The sequence below is a fragment of the Symphalangus syndactylus genome, chromosome 16 (assembly GCF_028878055.3).
Source record: "Symphalangus syndactylus isolate Jambi chromosome 16, NHGRI_mSymSyn1-v2.1_pri, whole genome shotgun sequence".
Taxonomy (NCBI): Eukaryota; Metazoa; Chordata; class Mammalia; order Primates; family Hylobatidae; genus Symphalangus; species Symphalangus syndactylus.
In genome coordinates, this window is record NC_072438.2 from 28,383,958 (window position 1) to 28,403,536 (window position 19,579).

Consider the following 19,579-nt stretch of genomic DNA (forward strand, 5'->3'; position numbering starts at 1 on the left):
CAGGATTTTGTTTGTTTTTTTTTTAAACAGTACCAGTTGTTAAACATTTGCCAACAACCTACTGCCTAAAGGGCTGTAACCAGCAACATAGATGAAATGAGCTGCCTAACAAGGGAATGGATTTGGAATATGGCGCACGGGCCTAATCTTTACAGCACTTAGAGAATAGCCTAAAGAGGGACTTAGTAATTGTATTAGTCCATTTTCACACTGCTGATAAAGACATACCCGAGACTAGGTAATTTATAAAGAAAAAGAGGGTTAATTGACTCGCGGTTCCACATAGCTAGGGAGGCCTCACAATCATAGCGGAAGGCAAAAGGAATGTCTTACGTGGTGGCAGATAAGAGAGAATTGAGAACCAAGCAAAAGGGGAAAACTCCAATAAAACCATCACATCTCATGAGACTCATTCGCTACCATGATAACAGTATGGGGAAAACTGCCCCCATAATTCAATTATCTCCCACTGGGTCCCTCCCACAACACAGGGAATTATGGGAACTACAATTCAAGATGAGATTTGGGTGGGGACACAGCCAAACCATATCAGTAATAGTGCCATGAATGAATGGGAAAATGAATGGCAGCCTAAATTTAAGCAGTAGGTCCTCAGACAGGGCTGGAGTATTAAATTTTTATTCTCAAGTAGGCTAATAATCTGCTGTCTTTCAAAGTGAGTTTCTTTTCATCTAGAAAAACAAACTTTTTTTTAACAAAAGTTATTATTGAAAAATATATGCTTCTTTTTTTTTTTTTTTTTTTTTTTGAGACGGAGTCTCACTCTGTCACCCAGGCTGGAGTGCAGTGGCGCGATCTCGGCTCACTGCAAGCTCCGCCTCCTGGGTTCTCGCCATTCTCCTGCCTCAGCCTCTCCAAGTAGCTGGGACTACAGGCGCCCGCCACCACGCCCGGCTAATTTTTTTTATATTTTTAGTAGAGACGGGGTTTCACCGTGGTCTCGATCTCCTGACCTCGTGATCCGCCCGCCTCGGCCTCCCAAAGTGCTGGGATTACAAGCGTGAGCCACCGCGCCCGGCCAGCTTCTTTTTTTAGATTCAAATTAATGTCATTTTCAAAACCAGGCAGTTTCTTTGGAAACACAGCTAGCTACTGTTTAAAAATAAGAAAATCAGATGAACCACCTTACTAGTGTACAGGTTTTCATATTTAGGCCACCTGCTCAAATTCAGGGGACTTTCTGTCACCTACTGTTACATTTGGTTGGCTACATACACTCTAGGTTGTGCAATTTACAGGATTACATTTCAACAAAAATACAAAAGAAACTCAACAAAGATTATCTCTGTATCTGAGAAGCTCAGTCTCATCAGAGAGACAGACAGTAGACAGAATCTATATGGTATTCTTGTTTTCAAGATGTTTATTCAGCCATTCTTGATATGTCACATGGAAAGGTCCCCCTGTTTACTGGCTTATAACCTTGGGCAAATTGCTTCATTTCTTTGTGCTTTATTTTCCTTATCTCAATAAATGCAATTAGATCTGCTTTTCACGTTTGGTTATGAGAACTGAATGAATGTAAAGCACCTAGCATCGTGCTTGGCACAGAGTTGTCTCACGATAGTGAGTAATGCTGATGATTCATGGATACTCTTCCTGCTCAGATATCCGGATACTGAAGAATAAATATCCAAGTGGGAATTTTATAGCCTGACATCTCACTGTACAGTATGTTCAAGTTTAGAGAAGATTTTCTAGTTTAGTGAATTTTATTCACATTGATCTGTTTTAAAAGTACTGATTAAAATATTACTTGAAAAACTATTTTCTAAAGCTTTCTTTTGAAAAATTCTTATAGGTATATACAGATATCTTTTTGTTGTTGTTGTTGTTTTGGAGACAGAGTCTTGCTCTGTTGCCCAGGCTGGAGTGCAGTGGCGCGATGTTGGCTCACTGCAAGCTCTGCCTCCCGGGTTCATGCCATCCTCCTGCCTCAGCCTCCTGAGTAGCTAGGACTACAGGCGCCCACCACTATGCCCGGCTTTTTTTGGTATTTTTAGTAGAGATGGGGTTTCACCATGTTAGCCAGGATGGTCTCCATCTCCTGACCTTGTGATCCACCCACCTCGGCCTCCCAAAGTGCTGGGATTACAGGCGTGAGCCACTGCGCCCAGCCTACATAGATATCTTTAATCTCATTTGGCTTCCCATTCCTTTTGACTAAGAGATAGGCAAGAATACTTTTTAGTATCACTCCCACTTCACAGATGAAGTTATCATCAGCCCAGAGATACCAAAATGAGATAACCAGTTGAATTTGTTTGGTTTCCAGTTCCTATTCCAAAGTGCAGAATATGGCACCAGACACTTTAATTTTTTTTTTTTTTTTTTTTTTTTTTTTGAGATGGAGTCTTGCTCTGTCGCCCAGGCTAGAGGGCAGTGGCGCAATCTCAGCTCACTGCAACGTCCACCTCCTGGGTTCAAGTGATTCTCCTGTCTCAGCCTCCAGAGTAGCTGGGATTATAGGCATGCGCCACCATGTCCAGCTAATTTTTGTATTTTTACTAGAGACAGGGCTTCACCATCTTGGCCAGGCTGGACTTGAACTCCTGAGCTCGTGATCCACCTGCCTTGGCCTCCCAAAGTGCTGGAATTACAGGCGTGAGTCACCGCACCCAGCCCAGATACTTTAAAATTTTAAGGCAAGAAGTTGAAGCACACATAAGGAAAAACAGTCTGTTTATTAAACTACAAAAATACATTATGTTTATCACTGTTAATGTGTTGTGTGTAAGCAAAGTAGAGAAAGAAAATCAGAGACATTTTAAAGCCCCTTTTAAGCCCCAAGTTTCTGAATTATTTTTCTGTAGCAGACCACAAACAGTTGGGGAACTGCTTTGTTTTCATGTATCCATTTCCAGTGTATAAATTCAAGAAAACAAATCTCAGGAAATAGGTGAGCATAGTAAAACTAAACCTCATAGTAATAGTAATAAATGCAATTCAAATTCCCAGTGGAGAGGCTCAAAGTTAAGTGGTTCGCTTGTAGTTTTTCTGAGTCATAAAATACATTGTTCCCTAGGGAGTGGTGAAAGAGAGTTTATCTATACTTATCAGAACCCAAAAGGATGCCATGCATTGCATGTGGGTATGTAGGAGACAGCTGCTGTAGACTGAAAAGTGGATTATGGCTTTCTAGCTCAGGCAGTCTTACTATATAGCAACTGATGTGTCGATCACTGCTTTTATTTTATTTTATTTTATTTTATTTTATTTTATTATTTTATTTTTTGAGACAGAGTTTCACTTTGTTGCCCAGGCTGGACTTCAGTGGCACAGTCTCGGCGCACTGCAACCTCCGCCTCCCGGGTTCAAACAATCCTCGTGCCTCAGCCTCCCGCAAACCTGGGATTATAGGCACCCGCCACCATGCCCGGCTGATTTTGTTTGTATTTTAGTAGAGACAGGGTTTCACCATATTGCCCAGGCTGGTCTCGAACTCCTGAGGTCAAGCAATCTGCCCATCTTGGCCTCCCAAAGTGCTAGGATTACAGGCGTGAGCCACCGTGCCTGGCCCACTGCTTTAATTTTAAACGAATGTGTAGACAAAGGATTCCTGGACATTACCCAGTTTATCTCATGGTAGAAAAGACAGCATGAAACACCAAGTTAGAATGTTATTAACTCTGAAAAATTCTCTTTAGGTCCCATGCGTAAAATACCATCTTAAAAAACAAATTGGCCAGTCGTGGTGGTTTACATCTGTAATCTCAGCACTTTGGGAGGCCAAGCCAGGAAGATCGCTTGAGACCAGCCTGGGAAACATGGCAAGACCCTATCGCTGCAGAAAAATTTAAAAAGTAGCTAGGCATGGTGGCATGCAGCTGTGGTCCTAGGTACTTAGGAAGCTGAGGCAGCAGGATCACATGAGTCCAGGAGGCTGAGGCTGCAGTGAGTCATAATTATGTCACCGTACTCCAGCCTGGCTGACAGAGTGAGACTCTGTCTCAAAAAAAAAAAGGAATCTAAAATCATGAACTTTACTGTACTTACCTGTTAAAAGGTCAACATGAGGCTTCATTTAATTCCAGGGAGATATAAATGGAATTAATCTCAATGATAAGTCTTGTGAAGTTCTGGTGTGATCAGATTAGACATTTAAAGCTTTTAGGGAGAGAAAAGTATAGTCAGTCTATCTCACTCATAATCCCACTCATAATTGGGAAAATAAAATCCAAACTCAGCTTTTAAATCCATACGATTTATATGCATTCTTCAAACTCTCATTGTAAGATCATTACTTTTATTAACAATTCAGTGTTTTTCAGTAAATGAATCAAGTTTTGCTATCATACAAGGTTATTTACTGTAGAACTTTATTTCCAGGCTATTTGGGACAGAAATCATGTATTAAAAGCTTGTTAGTGGTGAAAACACGTGCCATTTGTCTAGGAATAGGTATTCCTCAGGTTTTTGATTGTAAAAGTAGTACATAATAATTAAGGGCACAAACACTTGAGCCGGACAACCTGGCTTCAGAACTGTTTAGCCACTAACTAGATGTGTCACCTTGGACGTCCTCAGTTACCCACCTCTTGTTGTGAAGCTTACATGAGGTAATACTTGTAAAGTTCTTAGTACCTGGCCCTTAGTATGTGATATATAATCCTTTGGTCTTACTATTTGCACTTCTCTTAAAAGGAAGAAAAACCACCTAAGGTCACACTAACCAAAGATGACATGTCTAATGAGAGCTAGGACAAGCTGAGCAAGATTTATCTCTCAGCATTATCCTTGACGATACTGCCACTGAAACTTCCAACTATGTTTTATGAAATGAATTTTCAGAGGTCTTAAAAATGCTTGAAGTGTAATGATTATCTATAGATATCATCTAGGAGTACTGCTAAAAACAATTGATATATGTTATTCCTAATACATCTCCCTTGTATTTACTTACCACATATTTTCAGAAATAAATAATACATGGCTGATACTTTAAATTAGCTTACAATTAGCAAGAGTTTAAGACATGTACTCCAAAAAAGAATAAAAAGGAACAGAGGAGGGAATAAAGGCACAATAAGCAAAGTGAGTTGATGATGAAACTACCTGCCTCCAAGTTCCCATCTGACACACCGCGTTAGGGTGTTTAAAACTGTGAAGTGTGTTAACTTAAACCATACAATTGTACTGCATCAAACACCATCATTGACGATGACATGCCTGAATTGACTGTCTAAGACCAATATGTGACCAAGAATCCATTCCTTGGTAATATATGGGTCTTTTCTTTGCAATTTTAAAGAGAAAAGGGGGGCCTCATTATTAATATTTATTAAGGCTGATGTTGATAGGACCTCCATATAAAACTACTTGGAAAGTTGTGTATAACCTCAAAGTAAAAAGGAAGTCACTTCTACTCTCTCTATGTCTGCCTTTATTTTAATGTTTTACTTTAAAACTTTTAGTAACTTGAACAAGATATGCCCCCAAAGAAGTTATTATATTTCTGCCAGCCTTTAACATTATCTTACAATCAATATTTAAAATGAAGCTAAATTCTTTCCTAAAGAAGATTCAGAAATAGTATTGAATTATTTGTATCGTGATGATCGTGGTTGGGTGGGGGGCCGATATGATAGTGATGGTGATACTAATATCTAACATTCATTTTGGCTATGCTGGGTATCTTTCAGTCATTTTACGTAGTCCTCAAATTAACCATGGAAGGCAGAAATATTTATTGGCATTTACTGAAGAGAAAACTGAAATATATTAGTAATAAAGTAACTTATCTAAAACAAACACTTAATAAATGCAGGACCACAATTCAAATCCAGGATTATCTGACTACAGAGTCTATATGCTTAACCATTAGCTGATGTTACTACTTGGCCTACCCTCTTAGAAGAGAGTCACATTTAAAACCACTAATGGATGGTGTGCAACTTTACTTAGAAAATAATTTGCTGGTCTGTTTTTTCCTCTGCCAATTGTATTGATGTTAAGCGTTAGGATAATTAAATGTGCAAAAGGCAAAAATATTGATTGATATATCTAACATTTAATTTTATAAAGTTGTTATCTGAGACAGGCTATCAAAGATTCCTGCACACGTGGACTTTTCTAACCACTTAAACAGAAAGAATGTCAAATGTTTTCACAATTCTGCAGAATGATTTCTCTTGTTCTCAAATCAAAAAAAACATTTTATTATCTGTCAGCGTACAATGGAATATGATTAGACTCCGGTGGTGCGAACCATGCAGAAATATGTTAATGCATTTTTCTATCATTCCCTAGACTTTGCCATTTTACAAATTTAAATATCAGTGCCTAGAAATTTAAGCAGTCATCTTGTATACAGAGTATTAAGTATTCACATTTAGGGATAATCTATCACATGCTCCCACGTTTCCATGTTGGAGCCTTTTTCAGTCTTCCCAGTATCCCAGCATGTTAAATCTTTAATAATCACCATTAACTTTTTGATCCCAACTTCCATTATGCCATATTTTTCCTGTATAGCAAAAAGTAAGTACATTCTTAACACTGCAGTGTGTATTGGTCCTGTTTCTTCTTTGGTCCTGTTTCATTGGTCTGGTTTGCTTTTTTGCCTGCTGTAACACCAGAGTTAGATATGCAACTACACTTTAAAACCATGTAACACATACTTACTAATTGCACTCAACTTCATCTTATTTTTTAATCCTCATTTTCCATTTACCTTTCTTCATCTTTTTATCTTTTTTCACTTCATCAATTTCTATAAGCCGTTCCAAGGTTTTTAGAAGGTGACAGTAATAATTGTTAGACCTGGCCCTTGAAAATTATAGAAAAGAATCCAGAGAGCCACTGACATTGCAGTATTTCCTAGATATCACTATGTTAAGCATTTTATTTAATCTGTTATTTCCGTGTCTCCACTGAGCATAGATATCTTCTTCACAGTAATATCAGTTGATGAAAATGCACAGAAAGTAAGAGGATATTATTAACAAATTTCAAAAAGTACTGAGATCCCACCAAGTTGGTTCTCCTTGCGTTTGTGTGTGTGTTTGATTCTGATAAGTCCTAATCTACAGTTTTTTTTAAGAGCAGAAGCCAGCAGTTGCCTAAGGTCAATGTGTTAGGGTGTTTTTGGCACAGGCCTACGTTCCTTGTCTTTTCAGTACAATTTGAAGTAATAGTATCTTGGTAAATGGAACTTTTATGGAAATTAAAAGCAAATGTATAAATTATCCTTTGGAATTGCTACATATTGAGAGAATGTGGCTGGATGATGATGAAATGTAGTTATTTCTACTTCTCATCATAAAAGAACAAACTTATTTTGTATTCAGTTTCTGAGAAGCTGAAATCAATCACGTCTCCTTGAAAATGCCTATTTTTGAAAAAAATTCAACTACTGGTCTTTATCTTCATTAGTGTTAGATTGCCATCTCTTTTCCCAAGGAGCGCTTATCAAAGTTTGTATTTTAACTACCTTGCTTTAATGAAAAGAAAATGGAAGAATCAGCCATTTTTTTTTTTTTCCGTTGTAGTGTGGAGACAATCAATGATGGAAACTTCCACATTGTGGAACTACTCGCCCTGGATCAGAGTCTCTCTTTGTCCGTGGATGGTGGGAACCCCAAAATCATCACTAACTTGTCAAAGCAGTCCACTCTGAATTTTGCGTCTCCACTCTATGTAGGAGGTAAGCTATCTTCCAAATTCAGTTGGTCCTCAAACCCTGTGATTCTCATTATGGATGAATTCTGAAGTTTATTAATGCCTAATGCATCAGGATTTGTCATTGACCAATAGTGATCAATCATTGAAAGATGGATGGCAAAGACAGAACAGAAAGATCTCTAGGTGGGTATTAAGGGATCATTTTATTATCCCATCTCTGGTTCTAACTGAATGTGTCATCTGGGTAGAGAAGGACATTAATTAATATTCCTTTTGTATCAATCACATATGCTAGGTGATTTATACATTATATAATTTAATCTTATATTTGATCTGGTCGGTGGAAAAGGAAAGTTGGTTAGAGGTTAAATCATACAGTCAAGAAAATGGTAAAATAAGCTTAATGCAAACTGGAGGGTAGATGACCCCACCCCAGCTCCCTTAAGGAGGCAAACCCTGTCAGCTCAGTCAAATGTTACCATGCTGGAGCTTCTGCACTACCAGTTCTGCTAATTCATGTGGAAGATAGGATAAGAGTCACTGTAATCCAACGACTGACTGAATGAATGAATGAACAAATTAAATGTACAGATTGTATTAGAATAACAAGAAATAGTTCTGTTATAAATTATATTGAGCACATGCTATGTGCCCAACACAGGAATTAAGACCTTAAGGTGAATGAACAAGAGAGAGGGTTGGAAAGGTAGGTTAGAACTTGAAATCATAGAGTGAAGTCCCTGGGCTTTATTTTTAAGTGAAAAGAAGGCAGATGAGTGAATAAATGAGGGACAGAGATATAAGCAAAGTTCTATAGGAGCCCATCAGAGAGGACCCGCTAAGGAGAGAGGTCCCAATCTTGCTTCTATTTGGAGGAACAAATATAAACTGGAGGCATAGAATTTCAAAATTCTGCTAAAGGAGCCAGAAAGCAGTTAATGCTGAATTGAGAAGCATTGGATTAAATTACATTGAATTTATTTGAATTGACTGATAAAACTAACTTATTTTACAGATAAATAAGTAAAAGCTTTGAACAGGTTAGTGTACAATTTCATCACCATGACAGGTATTTTCATGAGTTTCACATCATTTTCTGAACAGTAATAACCTATGCTGGCCGGGTGCGGTGGCTCACACCTGTAATCCCAGCACTTTGGGAGGCGGAGGCGGGCAGATCACGAGGTCAGGAGATCGAGACCATCCTGGCTAACACGGTGAAACCCCGTCTCTACTAAAAATACAAAAACAAAAATTAGCCAGGTGAGGTGGCGGGCGCTTGTAATCCCAGCTACGTGGGAGGCTGAGGCAGGAGAATGGCGCAAACCCCCGGGGGCGGAGCCTGCAGTGAGCCGAGATCGCGCCACTGCACTCCAGCCTGGGCGACAGTGAGACTCCGTCTCAAAAAAAAAAAAATAAATAACCTATGCTACACCATTATCGCAACCACTCAAAGCCTTCTTTTTAGTGCCTCTAAGTCTAGGGCATTTCTGTTTTAATCATTTCAGTAGTAGACAATCTTAACACTTTGACAGAGTTGGATTGTTTTAGAAACAGTTGGAAGTCTTTGGTTCAATTCTGTAAATATTTATTGAGTACTTACCACATACTAGGAACTAAGTAAATGCATACATAAAGGATACAAAGTTGAAGAAGAAATGTCCATTCTACTCCCTAAAAAGTCAGGAATGCAGAGGCATCTTCAAGTAACTATAATGCATTATAAATAAAGTATTGCATAGTTAGTCTACTCAGCAAGTTGACTTATCTGATTGCTTCATGGGAATCACAGTGGAGAGTCTCATTAAAAAGCAAGTCTTCCATTCTTGCCAGCACTCCAGTTAACAGGGTTGCCTTTGGATGGGTGAAGCCAAGTCACAAGTGTACCTGTGATTTGACAGAAAATAAATTATATTTATTGAGCACATGCTATGTGCCCAACACAGTGCTCCTTTTATAGCCTTAATGTGCAGAGACCTTAGGAAGTAGGTATGATTTTCTCTGTTTTGTAGTCCCTGAAGAGCAATCTCCAGGATTTTATATAACTTGTCCAAGTTCACAAAGCTGTTATGTAGTAGACACCTCATTTAAGTCCAGATCCGGCTGACTCCAGAGCCACCCACATTGCCATTCACTTCTTCACATAAAGCAGAAAGGGAACAAATCTAAGTGCTGTGGCCTTTTGTTGTTTATTTATGGACTTTTCGTTCACTTGATTTTATTATGCTTTCATTAGAATCCACTTCATTAAATCTTTCAAAGCCCCTTTAGAATGTAGTGCAAAACAAATTTTAAAAATACAGGGGGCTAGGATGGTGGCTCACATCCATAATCTCAGCACTTTGGGAGGCTGAGGAGGGAGGATCATGTGAGCCCAGGAGGCTGAGGCTGCAGTGAACCATAATTGCACCATTGCAGTACAGCCTAGAAACAGAGCCAGACACTGTCTCAAGAAAAATAAAAAAAATACAGGATGAGACTGTTTAAGTCAGAACATTCCCCCGCCCCCCGCCAAAAAAAAAAAAAAGGAAAAAAAGTTTTAAACTCCAAAATGAAAAGTATTTATCCTTCTGAAGGTAGAGGGCCTGGAAGAATTCAAACAGCACCTCTGTCCACCCAGGCCTCAAGGAAACCACTTTCATCCCAGTCCCACTGCCAGAGATCACCATGGGCCCACTTTCTCCCCGCTTAGAGTGCAGTCTCAAGGGTGACTCAGATTTTCAAAGCACAAGGAACCTGTAAGGCCACAGCCTTGAATGCTGTATGGTAAAGGCATGAGAAGCAGAGGGAGAAAAGGAGAGCGAGGTAACTAAGTTCCCTTTAAAAATGGTGACTACAGCCGGGCAAGGTGGCTCACGCCCGTAATCCCAGCACTTTAGGAGGCCAAGGCGGGTGGATCACGAGGTCAGGAGATTGAGACCATCCTGCTTAACACGGTGAAACCCTGTCTCTACTAAAAACTACAAAAAATTAGCCGGGCATGGTGGCGGGCACCTGTAGTCCCAGCTACTCGGGAGGCTGAGGCAGGAGAACGGCATGAACCCGGTAGGTGGAGCTTGCAGTGAGCCAAGATCACGCCACTGCACTCTAGCCTGGGCGACAATGGGAGACTCCATCTCAAAAAAAATAAAAAGATGACTACAATGAGATACCATCTCACACCAGTGAGAATGGCTATTATTAAAAAGTCAAAAAATAACAGCTGCTGGCAAGGTTGTGGAGAAAAAGGAACACTTATACATTATTGGTGGAAATGTAAATTAATTCAGCCATTGTGGAAAACAGTGTGGCGATTCCTCAAAGACCTAAAAATAGAGCTACCATTCAACCCAGCAATCCCGCGACTGAGCATATAGTCAAAGCAATCTCAGTCATTCTATCATAAAGACACAGGCATGCATGTGTTCATTGCAGCACTATTGATAATGACAAAGACATGGAATCAACCTAAATGCCCATCAATTCTAGACTGGATAAAGAAAATGTGATACATACACACCGTGAAATACCACGCAGCCACAAAAAAGAATTGAGCTAATGCCCTTGGCAGGAACATGGATGGAGCTGGAGGCCATTATCCTTAGCAAACTAAAACAGGAACAGAAAAACACATACTGCATGTTCTCACTTATAAGTGGGAGCCAAATGATGAGAACACATGGACACAGAGAGGGGAACACCACACACTGGGGCCTAGCAGAGGGCAGAGGGTGGGAGGAGGGAGAGGACCAGGAAAAATCACTAATGGACATTAAGCTTAATTCCTGGGTGCTGAAATAGTCCATACAACAAACCCCTCGTGATGGGTTTATCCGTTTTGTTACATGGTAACACATATACATTGTTGGTAGGAGTGTAACCCTCATATACCCCTGAACTTAAGATAAAAGTTTAAAAAAAAAAAAACAAAAAAAAAACAGGGATGCTGCCCAAGGAGGACTGCCTGAAGGTGTTGCCTCAGCATCTGGGGAGAGGCAGCCCCTTGGTGAGTATATGAAGAGGCAGCTTAACCTATCCTTGGGTTATCAACTACCCATGATATGTGCTTTACTTGACACAATTTTTTTTTTTTTTTTTTTTTCTGAGACGGAGTTTCACTCTTGTTGCCCAAGCTGGAGTGCAATGGCGCAATTTTGGCTCACTGCAACTTCCACCTCCCGAGTTCAAGTGCTTCTCCTACCTCACCCTCCCAAGTAGTTGGGATTACAGGCGCCTGCCACCACGCCGAGCTAATTTTTTTATATTTTTAGTAGAGATGGGATTTCATCATGTTGGGCAGGCTGGTCTCAAACTCCAGACATCATGTGATCCACCCACCTCGGCCTCCCAAAGTGCATGAGCCACTGCACTCGGCCGACACAAAATAATTTAATTTTCATGTTTTTCTGTCTGTAGTCCAACTGAAGCCTTATTACCTAATGGGGAAAAAATCAATAAATAAGCCCCATGCATGGAAATCCATGTACATGTGACAAATGCCCTCCTTGTCCTGCCACAGGACAGAGGACCTAGGCTTGATACTTGGTCTCTTTATTGCCATTTTGAAGCCTGTAGAAATAAGGCTAAAAGCTGTTTGCTAAGTTATCTGTTGGTTGATTGATTGATTGATTGAATGACTTCCAACCAGGTCCATGGCATAGAGGAAAGGCTTAAAATAAATCATGGATCTTGCTGGGCGTGGTGGCTCATGCCTGTAATCCCAGCACTTTGGGAGGCCAAGGCAGGTGGATCACCTGAGGTCAGGAGTTTGAGACCAGCCTGACCAATATGGAGAAACTCCGTCTCTACTAAAATTACAAAATTAGCTGGGCGTGGTGGCGCATGTCTGTAATCCTAGCTTCTCGGGAGGCTGAGGCAGGAGAATCGCTTGAACCCAGGATGTGGAGGTTGCGGTGAGGCAAGATCGTGTCATTGCACTCCAGCCTGGGTGACAAGAGTGAAACTCCGTCTCAAAAAGAAGAAAAAAAAATCATGGATCTACTTCTGTTTGTCAATGAATACCTAGTTTCCTAGCTAGCACGTGAAAAGATTGACTCAGAATAATTCTTGATTTTATGATAGCCTATTGAAAGTCAAATATATGTATGATGTCTAAACATTTTCATTTACAAATTACTCTAGTCAAAGCTGGGCTTTTTCTAATTGTTAGCTTTGGAACAAAAAGGAACAGATTCACTAATTGTTTCTCTGTGCTGTGGAACTTTGCCAATCTGTATTTATTCTTGATATGTGCACATATGTGTGTTGTGCCTATATCAAAGTGAGCTATTAAAAATAGTTTTGAAAGAAGTTCATTTTTAACCAGTGAAAAAAGGACCATAAATATGTGGTCATTAAAATCCTTATGATGGATGGATATGGTTAAATTAGAAAAACTTACCCCAGGGCAAGGAATTTTCTGTCACCAGTCCTTTCCTGGAAATGGTAAGTTTCATCCTTTTGACCCTGTTCTGCAAAGCAACCCACAGTGAGATGGACATAGACTAAAGGCCTGTACTCACAGAACTTCACAGCCAAGAGACTTCATTCAATACCTGTCAGAGTGTAACCATGGACTACCTGAATCACCTGAGCTGCATGTAGATATTTAGATTTCTGCACCTCTCCTGTTCCTACAGGATCAGAACCTCAGAAGGGGGAGAGAGAGGAGCCTGCAAAGCTGCCTTTGAGCATGCGCTGCTGTTGGTTCTTACGTATGACAAACTTAGGACAACTTCTCTGGTCCATATGCTCATGGTATATAGATGACAATACTAAGCCCCAGAGAGAAGAAATAACTGCTCCAAGTGCACACAGAACCAGAAATCCTTACCGTCTAACCTAGTGGTTTCGTACACCCAGCTGTCTGACTTTGGCGCCTGCTTTGAATGCCAATGATGAGTCATTTCCTATGAATGGGAAAGGAGAAGGTGGCATAAGTTCGGACCCAGAGTGTGCTACAGTTCTTGGTCTTTATAACCAACAAACCCCCTGAAGAGTGAGAAATTGGGTCTTCCTCGGCCTAGAACTTCCAGCCAGTAGTCCAGAGTTTAGGCACAGCTAAAGCATAATTTGGGGGTTGTGGGGAGGTGGTGGTGGTGTAGCCAGCACTCTAAAAGCCTCCAGCACCCTCCCCTCTTCCCTGGATGGGTGCCTTCTGCAGGATGCCTTCCAGGGACTAAGGGTCTGGCTTAGGCCATGGAAAGATTCTTCCGTTTTGCCAAAATGAGTGTTACCAGATGACTGTCGCTAGTGGAATGTATGTATACAAAGATTGCAAATACTCTGTTTTTGAAGAGATTTCTTTTTTATTTCTGATTTCTTGGACTATGAAGTCTTCACTCTTAATTAGCAAGAAAGAAAAAATGATGTGAATGAGGTGCTGTCCTGAAAAGAATCAGGAGTGAGATTTTAGGCATTGACATCATTGACCAAGCTCAGGGACTTTGCCAGGAGTGAGCTGGTTCATTGCTAACTTAGAATGTGGGAGGGCTGGGGTGAATGGTCACTGTGAAACCGCAGCTCTCAGCCCCTGAAACCTGGTGGACCTAACCCTGGCTCCAGAGATAGAGGAGGTTCTTCTCATCAGCCTAACTCTAACCTGAACTCACTGGGTCACCTTGAGCAGGTCACCAGGGCTTTCTGAGCCCTAGCCCCTTGTCTTTAAGATAAGGGGTAGGATTACAGCACCACAAACTGAGCTTTATGGAGCTCCAGACTTCCAGGAGTGTGTGCCTGGAGGTAGGGGGTGGAGGACAAACAGAGAGGGAGCATTCCCTTCCCCCGGTCTTGCCTTTAAGGACAGTAGCTCTGCCTCTAGGTTTTATATATTTGTGTACATGTAAAGTTTTCTTTGAAGCAAATTTTAAAGATTAACCACCAATGAACTAGGTATTTTATTCTAGTTGTGGATTAGAATTTCCTGGAGCATCTTCCAATACAGAACAAAACAAAAACACACATCTCTTCTCCACTTCACTTCCCTACCACCCTGCCCAAATATCCTGCCATAATAGGTTGGCAGTGAGGTCCCAAGCATCAGTATTTCTGAGTAGCACATAGCTGAGAAATCCCCAGAGAGCCTGACCTCTGACCTGGTGTTCCTCCCCAGGCATGCCAGGGAAGAGTAACGTGGCATCTCTGCGCCAGGCCCCTGGGCAGAATGGAACCAGCTTCCACGGCTGCATCCGGAACCTTTACATCAACAGTGAGCTGCAGGACTTCCAGAAGGTGCCGATGCAAACAGGCATCTTGCCTGGCTGTGAGCCATGCCACAAGAAGGTGTGTGCCCATGGCACATGCCAGCCCAGCAGCCAGGCAGGCTTCACCTGCGAGTGCCAGGAAGGATGGATGGGGCCCCTCTGTGACCAACGGACCAATGACCCTTGCCTTGGAAATAAGTAAGTTCCTGCTGCTTGGGAGTTGAGCACACACCTGAAAGCCTCAAAGCCAAACCAAAGGAAGGAAGGAAAGAAGAAAGGGAGGGGAAGGGAGGGGAGGGGAGGGGAGGGGAGGGGAGGGGAGGTTTGTTAGGCGTTAGCACTCTGTCCCTCATATTTTCTCAATCATCCTCCATTCTTATATCACTTCCGTTCATTCTTACCTCCTCTTCTGAATGCATTCCCACTCCTGTGTTCCTCCTCCCTGTAGATGCGTGCATGGCACCTGCTTGCCCATCAATGCATTCTCCTACAGCTGTAAGTGCTTGGAGGGCCATGGAGGTGTCCTCTGTGATGAAGAGGAGGATCTGTTTAACCCGTGCCAGGCGATCAAGTGCAAGCATGGGAAGTGCAGGCTTTCAGGCCTGGGGCAGCCCTACTGTGAATGCAGCAGTGGATACACGGGGGACAGCTGTGATCGAGGTAAGCCAGCCCCACTGGGCACCTCATTCTCTTGGCAAAGCAAGAGGGGTCCCACGTCTTTGAAAAGAGAGGGAGAAAAAGTGAAAAAAAAAAAAAGGAGCAACAGAGACAGAGAGAGGGGAGTGACAGGAGAGAATACTAGGTCTTCGCACTACTTGCAGTTGCTGCTATTGATTTATTTTCAAGTATTAAGAAGGCACCAGCTGTGAAATGGCCTTAAACCTCCACCACAAGATTGTACACAGCCTTCAGATGCTTCTCACAAGTTGATTTGTTGTAAAAGAAATACTCCTTTTTACCTGATGGAGAAGCACATTTACTTTATTCCTGTCTTACCTTTACCGGCTGTTCTCATCCGTATATATTATTAATTCATCTTCTGGCACAGAGAAGATGGTCCTCATAATTCTGCTCTAGTTTTAGTACAAAATGACCTTTCACCTTAGAATCGACTGATTTATCACAGCAAATCATGTGGGTGAGAGGAACGGAAACAGGCTGACTTCTTAGTTCACCTTCCTCCTTCTCCTTTGTCTGCGTGATGAGAGCTCGCCTGGCCTCCAGCTGGCATGGATTTTGTTTTGTGTGTCAGAGGGACGAGACAAGAGGAACGTGCCCATGGAAGCTTTTAGCAGATGTCTCTTTTTTGAACTACATACTTCATACTGGGGTAATTTATGAAGTTAATGGAATGTTACTTGTATTAAGTAACAGATTGGATGATATTAAACTCCAGGTCTAATAAATAAAATTGCATACTCTCTGAAACTGCTCCCTGTGGTAAACAAAACCAGCTGTTAGTAGTGTAAAAACAGAAGATGTGTGTTTTTTTTTCCTTTTTTGCAATGAAAGAAAATATTTAGGAATCTAATTTTCTTGTCACTGCAATAGCATTGTATTTATACTCTACATATATAGCATTCACTTTGCTGAAAATAAAGACCAAAAAGAAGTATTTTTCAAAGAATAGGAGGCCGTGCCACCAGCTAATAATATGTAAAGCAAGTTACGAAGGGGAAGCAAAGGCTTCTGAATTAAGTTGTGGATTCACAGTCACTCTGCATGACTTACAGTGACTGTTCTTAAAATGCTTGTGCTTTTTGTTCTTTTCTAGAAATCTCTTGTCGAGGGGAAAGGATAAGAGATTATTACCAAAAGCAGCAGGGCTATGCTGCTTGCCAAACAACCAAGAAGGTGTCCCGATTAGAGTGCAGAGGTGGGTGTGCAGGAGGGCAGTGCTGTGGACCGCTGAGGAGCAAGCGGCGGAAATACTCTTTCGAATGCACTGACGGGTCCTCCTTTGTGGACGAGGTTGAGAAGGTGGTGAAGTGCGGCTGTACGAGGTGTGTGTCCTAAACACACTCCCGGCAGCTCTGTCTTTGGAAAAGGTTGTATACTTCTTGACCATGTGGGACTAATTAATGCTTCATAGTGGAAATATTTGAAATATATTGTAAAATACAGAACAGACTTATTTTTATTATGAGAATAAAGACTTTTTTTCTGCATTTGGAAAAAAAAAAAAAAAAAGAAATGCTTGAACTAAAGCTTCCCCTATCCTGGAGAAGTATGAAGAAAGATATACCGGGAGGCATTAGAACAGCGATGGGAACCATTGCAGCTCGGGTCCATCTTTGTAACATGCTGAAGACAAGCAGAAGCACATGCACGAGGGACAGAGGAGCTACTGTGCACTGCTGTGAAATTGCCCAGAGCATAAAACCTGTGTACCCTCCTTCACATCAACCAAGTTCACTAGGACATACCAAGCACATGTGTGTGAATGAGGATGCAAGGCAAGAGAATGGAACTCCAGAATTCACAGATAGAACAAATGGATGAGAAATATTTCACGCAAAATATAAAGTGTCCTGAGGATCTGGGTTCCATTCACGAGAGGAAATGAAAGTGCTAAAATAAATTTTATCTTCCTTTTAAATGTCAGCATGTCAACAGAAGCAGCACACAAAAGTCTTTACCATTTTCCAGTATTAATTTTTTTGTAATATAAATGATAAAGGAGATGATAAAGAACCAATAGATTATTGATAAATAAATTAGTAATAATATGATTTTTTGTTTCTATGAGTTCTAAACAGCCCTATACAGTATTCAGTTTCCATGAGAAATATTTATTGTATCAAAGTACATTGTACTTAACATTTTAGGCCATCCTTTTACTGTTCCTTGATGCTTTAATATATATTAATTTATAATTATCCTGATATTTTTGTACATTTTTCAAACTTAAAAATCAGGATTTTTTTTTTTTTTTTTTTTTGGCAATAGTACTAACATAGGGTTTTATCTTGGGATAAATATGTGTTGGTCTGTTTGTTGACCTTGACATCTGATCACTGATGTCAATGACCTACTGGCCTCATTCAGGACACCTGCAGAGAGTATGCAAAGTCCAAGAGAGGAAAACACAAATCTGTATGTGAGATGGTCATTGTACAGAAAGAAGTGGCCCCTCTGCAACATGTCCTCACAGAAACGAAATGGTGTGTAGCAATCAACACTAGAAAGTAGACCTTTTGCAAATTAATATGTCCTTGACCTTTTTTGCCCTTTTCTGGGGGTGGGGTGGGGATAAAAAGACTGTCATTTCAAGAACTGTGACTTTTTTTTCCCTCAAACAATAAAACTCCTTTATTATCTTAATGCTCCCATGTTAACATGTTTGCTGCTAAATTACAATGTAGAATTGATAATGATTTATAGTGAACTGTGCTCTTCCCTCATTAAAATCCCAGGGTGCCCTGTAAAGATGCAGATGTTTCTTCCTGAAAACTTCTTTTTTTACAAAGAAAATTAGATGTACATGTATAATTCAGTGTGCTTTGTCTTTCTCCAGACTAATATCAGTTACACTGCTGATGTTTGTAAATTAAACAGATATTTACTTCATTAACAGCTTGGTGGTTTTCTTAGAAATTGCACAATAGGCCACTCCTTAAGAATTTATTAATCAAAATGATACAGAAAGAATAAGGAAGAAAACCTATACCTTTTTGTTGCCAAAAAATTGGTTTGAGATTCACATGTTGTTATTTTTGGGGACTGATATTGGAATGGCCACATAAGAGAGATGGATATAAAAACATACTATTTGCCTGAAAAACGGTATTCAATTATTTTTTTCAAAAAAATTGTAAGATGAAGTCTAACTAAGATGAAATGTTTTTGTTTTTGTTCTTCTTTGTTTCTCCCTCCCCAACAGAACCAGGTAGAAAACAATAAAAGACAGCCACTCTTAGGCCAGGGTTGGTAGCATGAAGGTGTGCTATCCAGGACAGAGAAACAACATTGTCTGGGAGGAATAATCCTCATCAACCATGATAAGATGTCTTTGCTTCCCTGTAAACAACAAAAAAAACCACACACACACTCGGTCTCTCTTACAGACACAGACATCCAACTATTTATTCATTCTTGTTTAAAATGTCTGAATTTTAATTATAGAAACGATTATATAGCTACTGTAAATTATTTATTCCCATTGATTGCTTCTTTTTTCCAAGGGGTTTAAAGCATTCATTAAACAAAGAAACATCTGTGAAGATGACGTGATTTAGATTTGTGTTTATAGACATGTATTATCCATATAGCCACTGTTTTTTGAGTGCTTCTTATATGGCAGGCAGTATGCTCAGGGTTTTCTCTGAAATATCTCATTCATCTGTATAAAACCATGAGATTATTGCACTTTCTGCTTTACACACACATACAGGGCTCGTAAACAGAGGTAACTACTACCTCTACTTGGGGACTTTCAAGCCTTGGAGCCTTATTTCACAGCCCAATAATTTTTCCTTCTTGATTATGTAGGTTTAAGTAATCCAGACTAGAGACTTTACATTTGCTGTTTCATTTTTTAAGGAAAGCAAAAGTGAAACCTTCATAGCCTCCAGACTGTGTTCTTTCTCTTCCTGCTTATAAAGACACAAAATAAAATGGTGGCTGTCTGGGATATGAGCTGAATTAGCAAGTTTCTTAGGGGATCGTTTGCCTTGAGATGTGACTATCTCCTGTGCATGCACCCTTTAAAAATAAATCCAATAGCCAAATAATTACTAACAAACAAGATAAAT

General features: G+C 40.4%; 1 protein-coding gene across 5 annotated transcripts in view; it reads left to right on the plus strand.

Moving 5' to 3' along the window:
• The window catches only part of SLIT2 (slit guidance ligand 2), a 372,325-nt gene extending 353,930 nt beyond the window's left edge, over window positions 1-18,395 (plus strand). For all 5 annotated transcript variants that reach the window (XM_055246085.2, XM_055246088.2, XM_055246087.2 and 2 more), the window contains 4 exons: window positions 7,512-7,666; window positions 14,735-15,023; window positions 15,274-15,485; window positions 16,600-18,395. In XM_055246085.2, the coding sequence (XP_055102060.1) occupies window positions 7,512-7,666; window positions 14,735-15,023; window positions 15,274-15,485; window positions 16,600-16,841 (898 nt within the window). In that variant the 3' untranslated portion in view covers window positions 16,842-18,395. The remainder of the gene's footprint in view (window positions 1-7,511; window positions 7,667-14,734; window positions 15,024-15,273; window positions 15,486-16,599) is intronic.
• The last annotated feature ends 1,184 nt before the right edge of the window (window positions 18,396-19,579 follow it).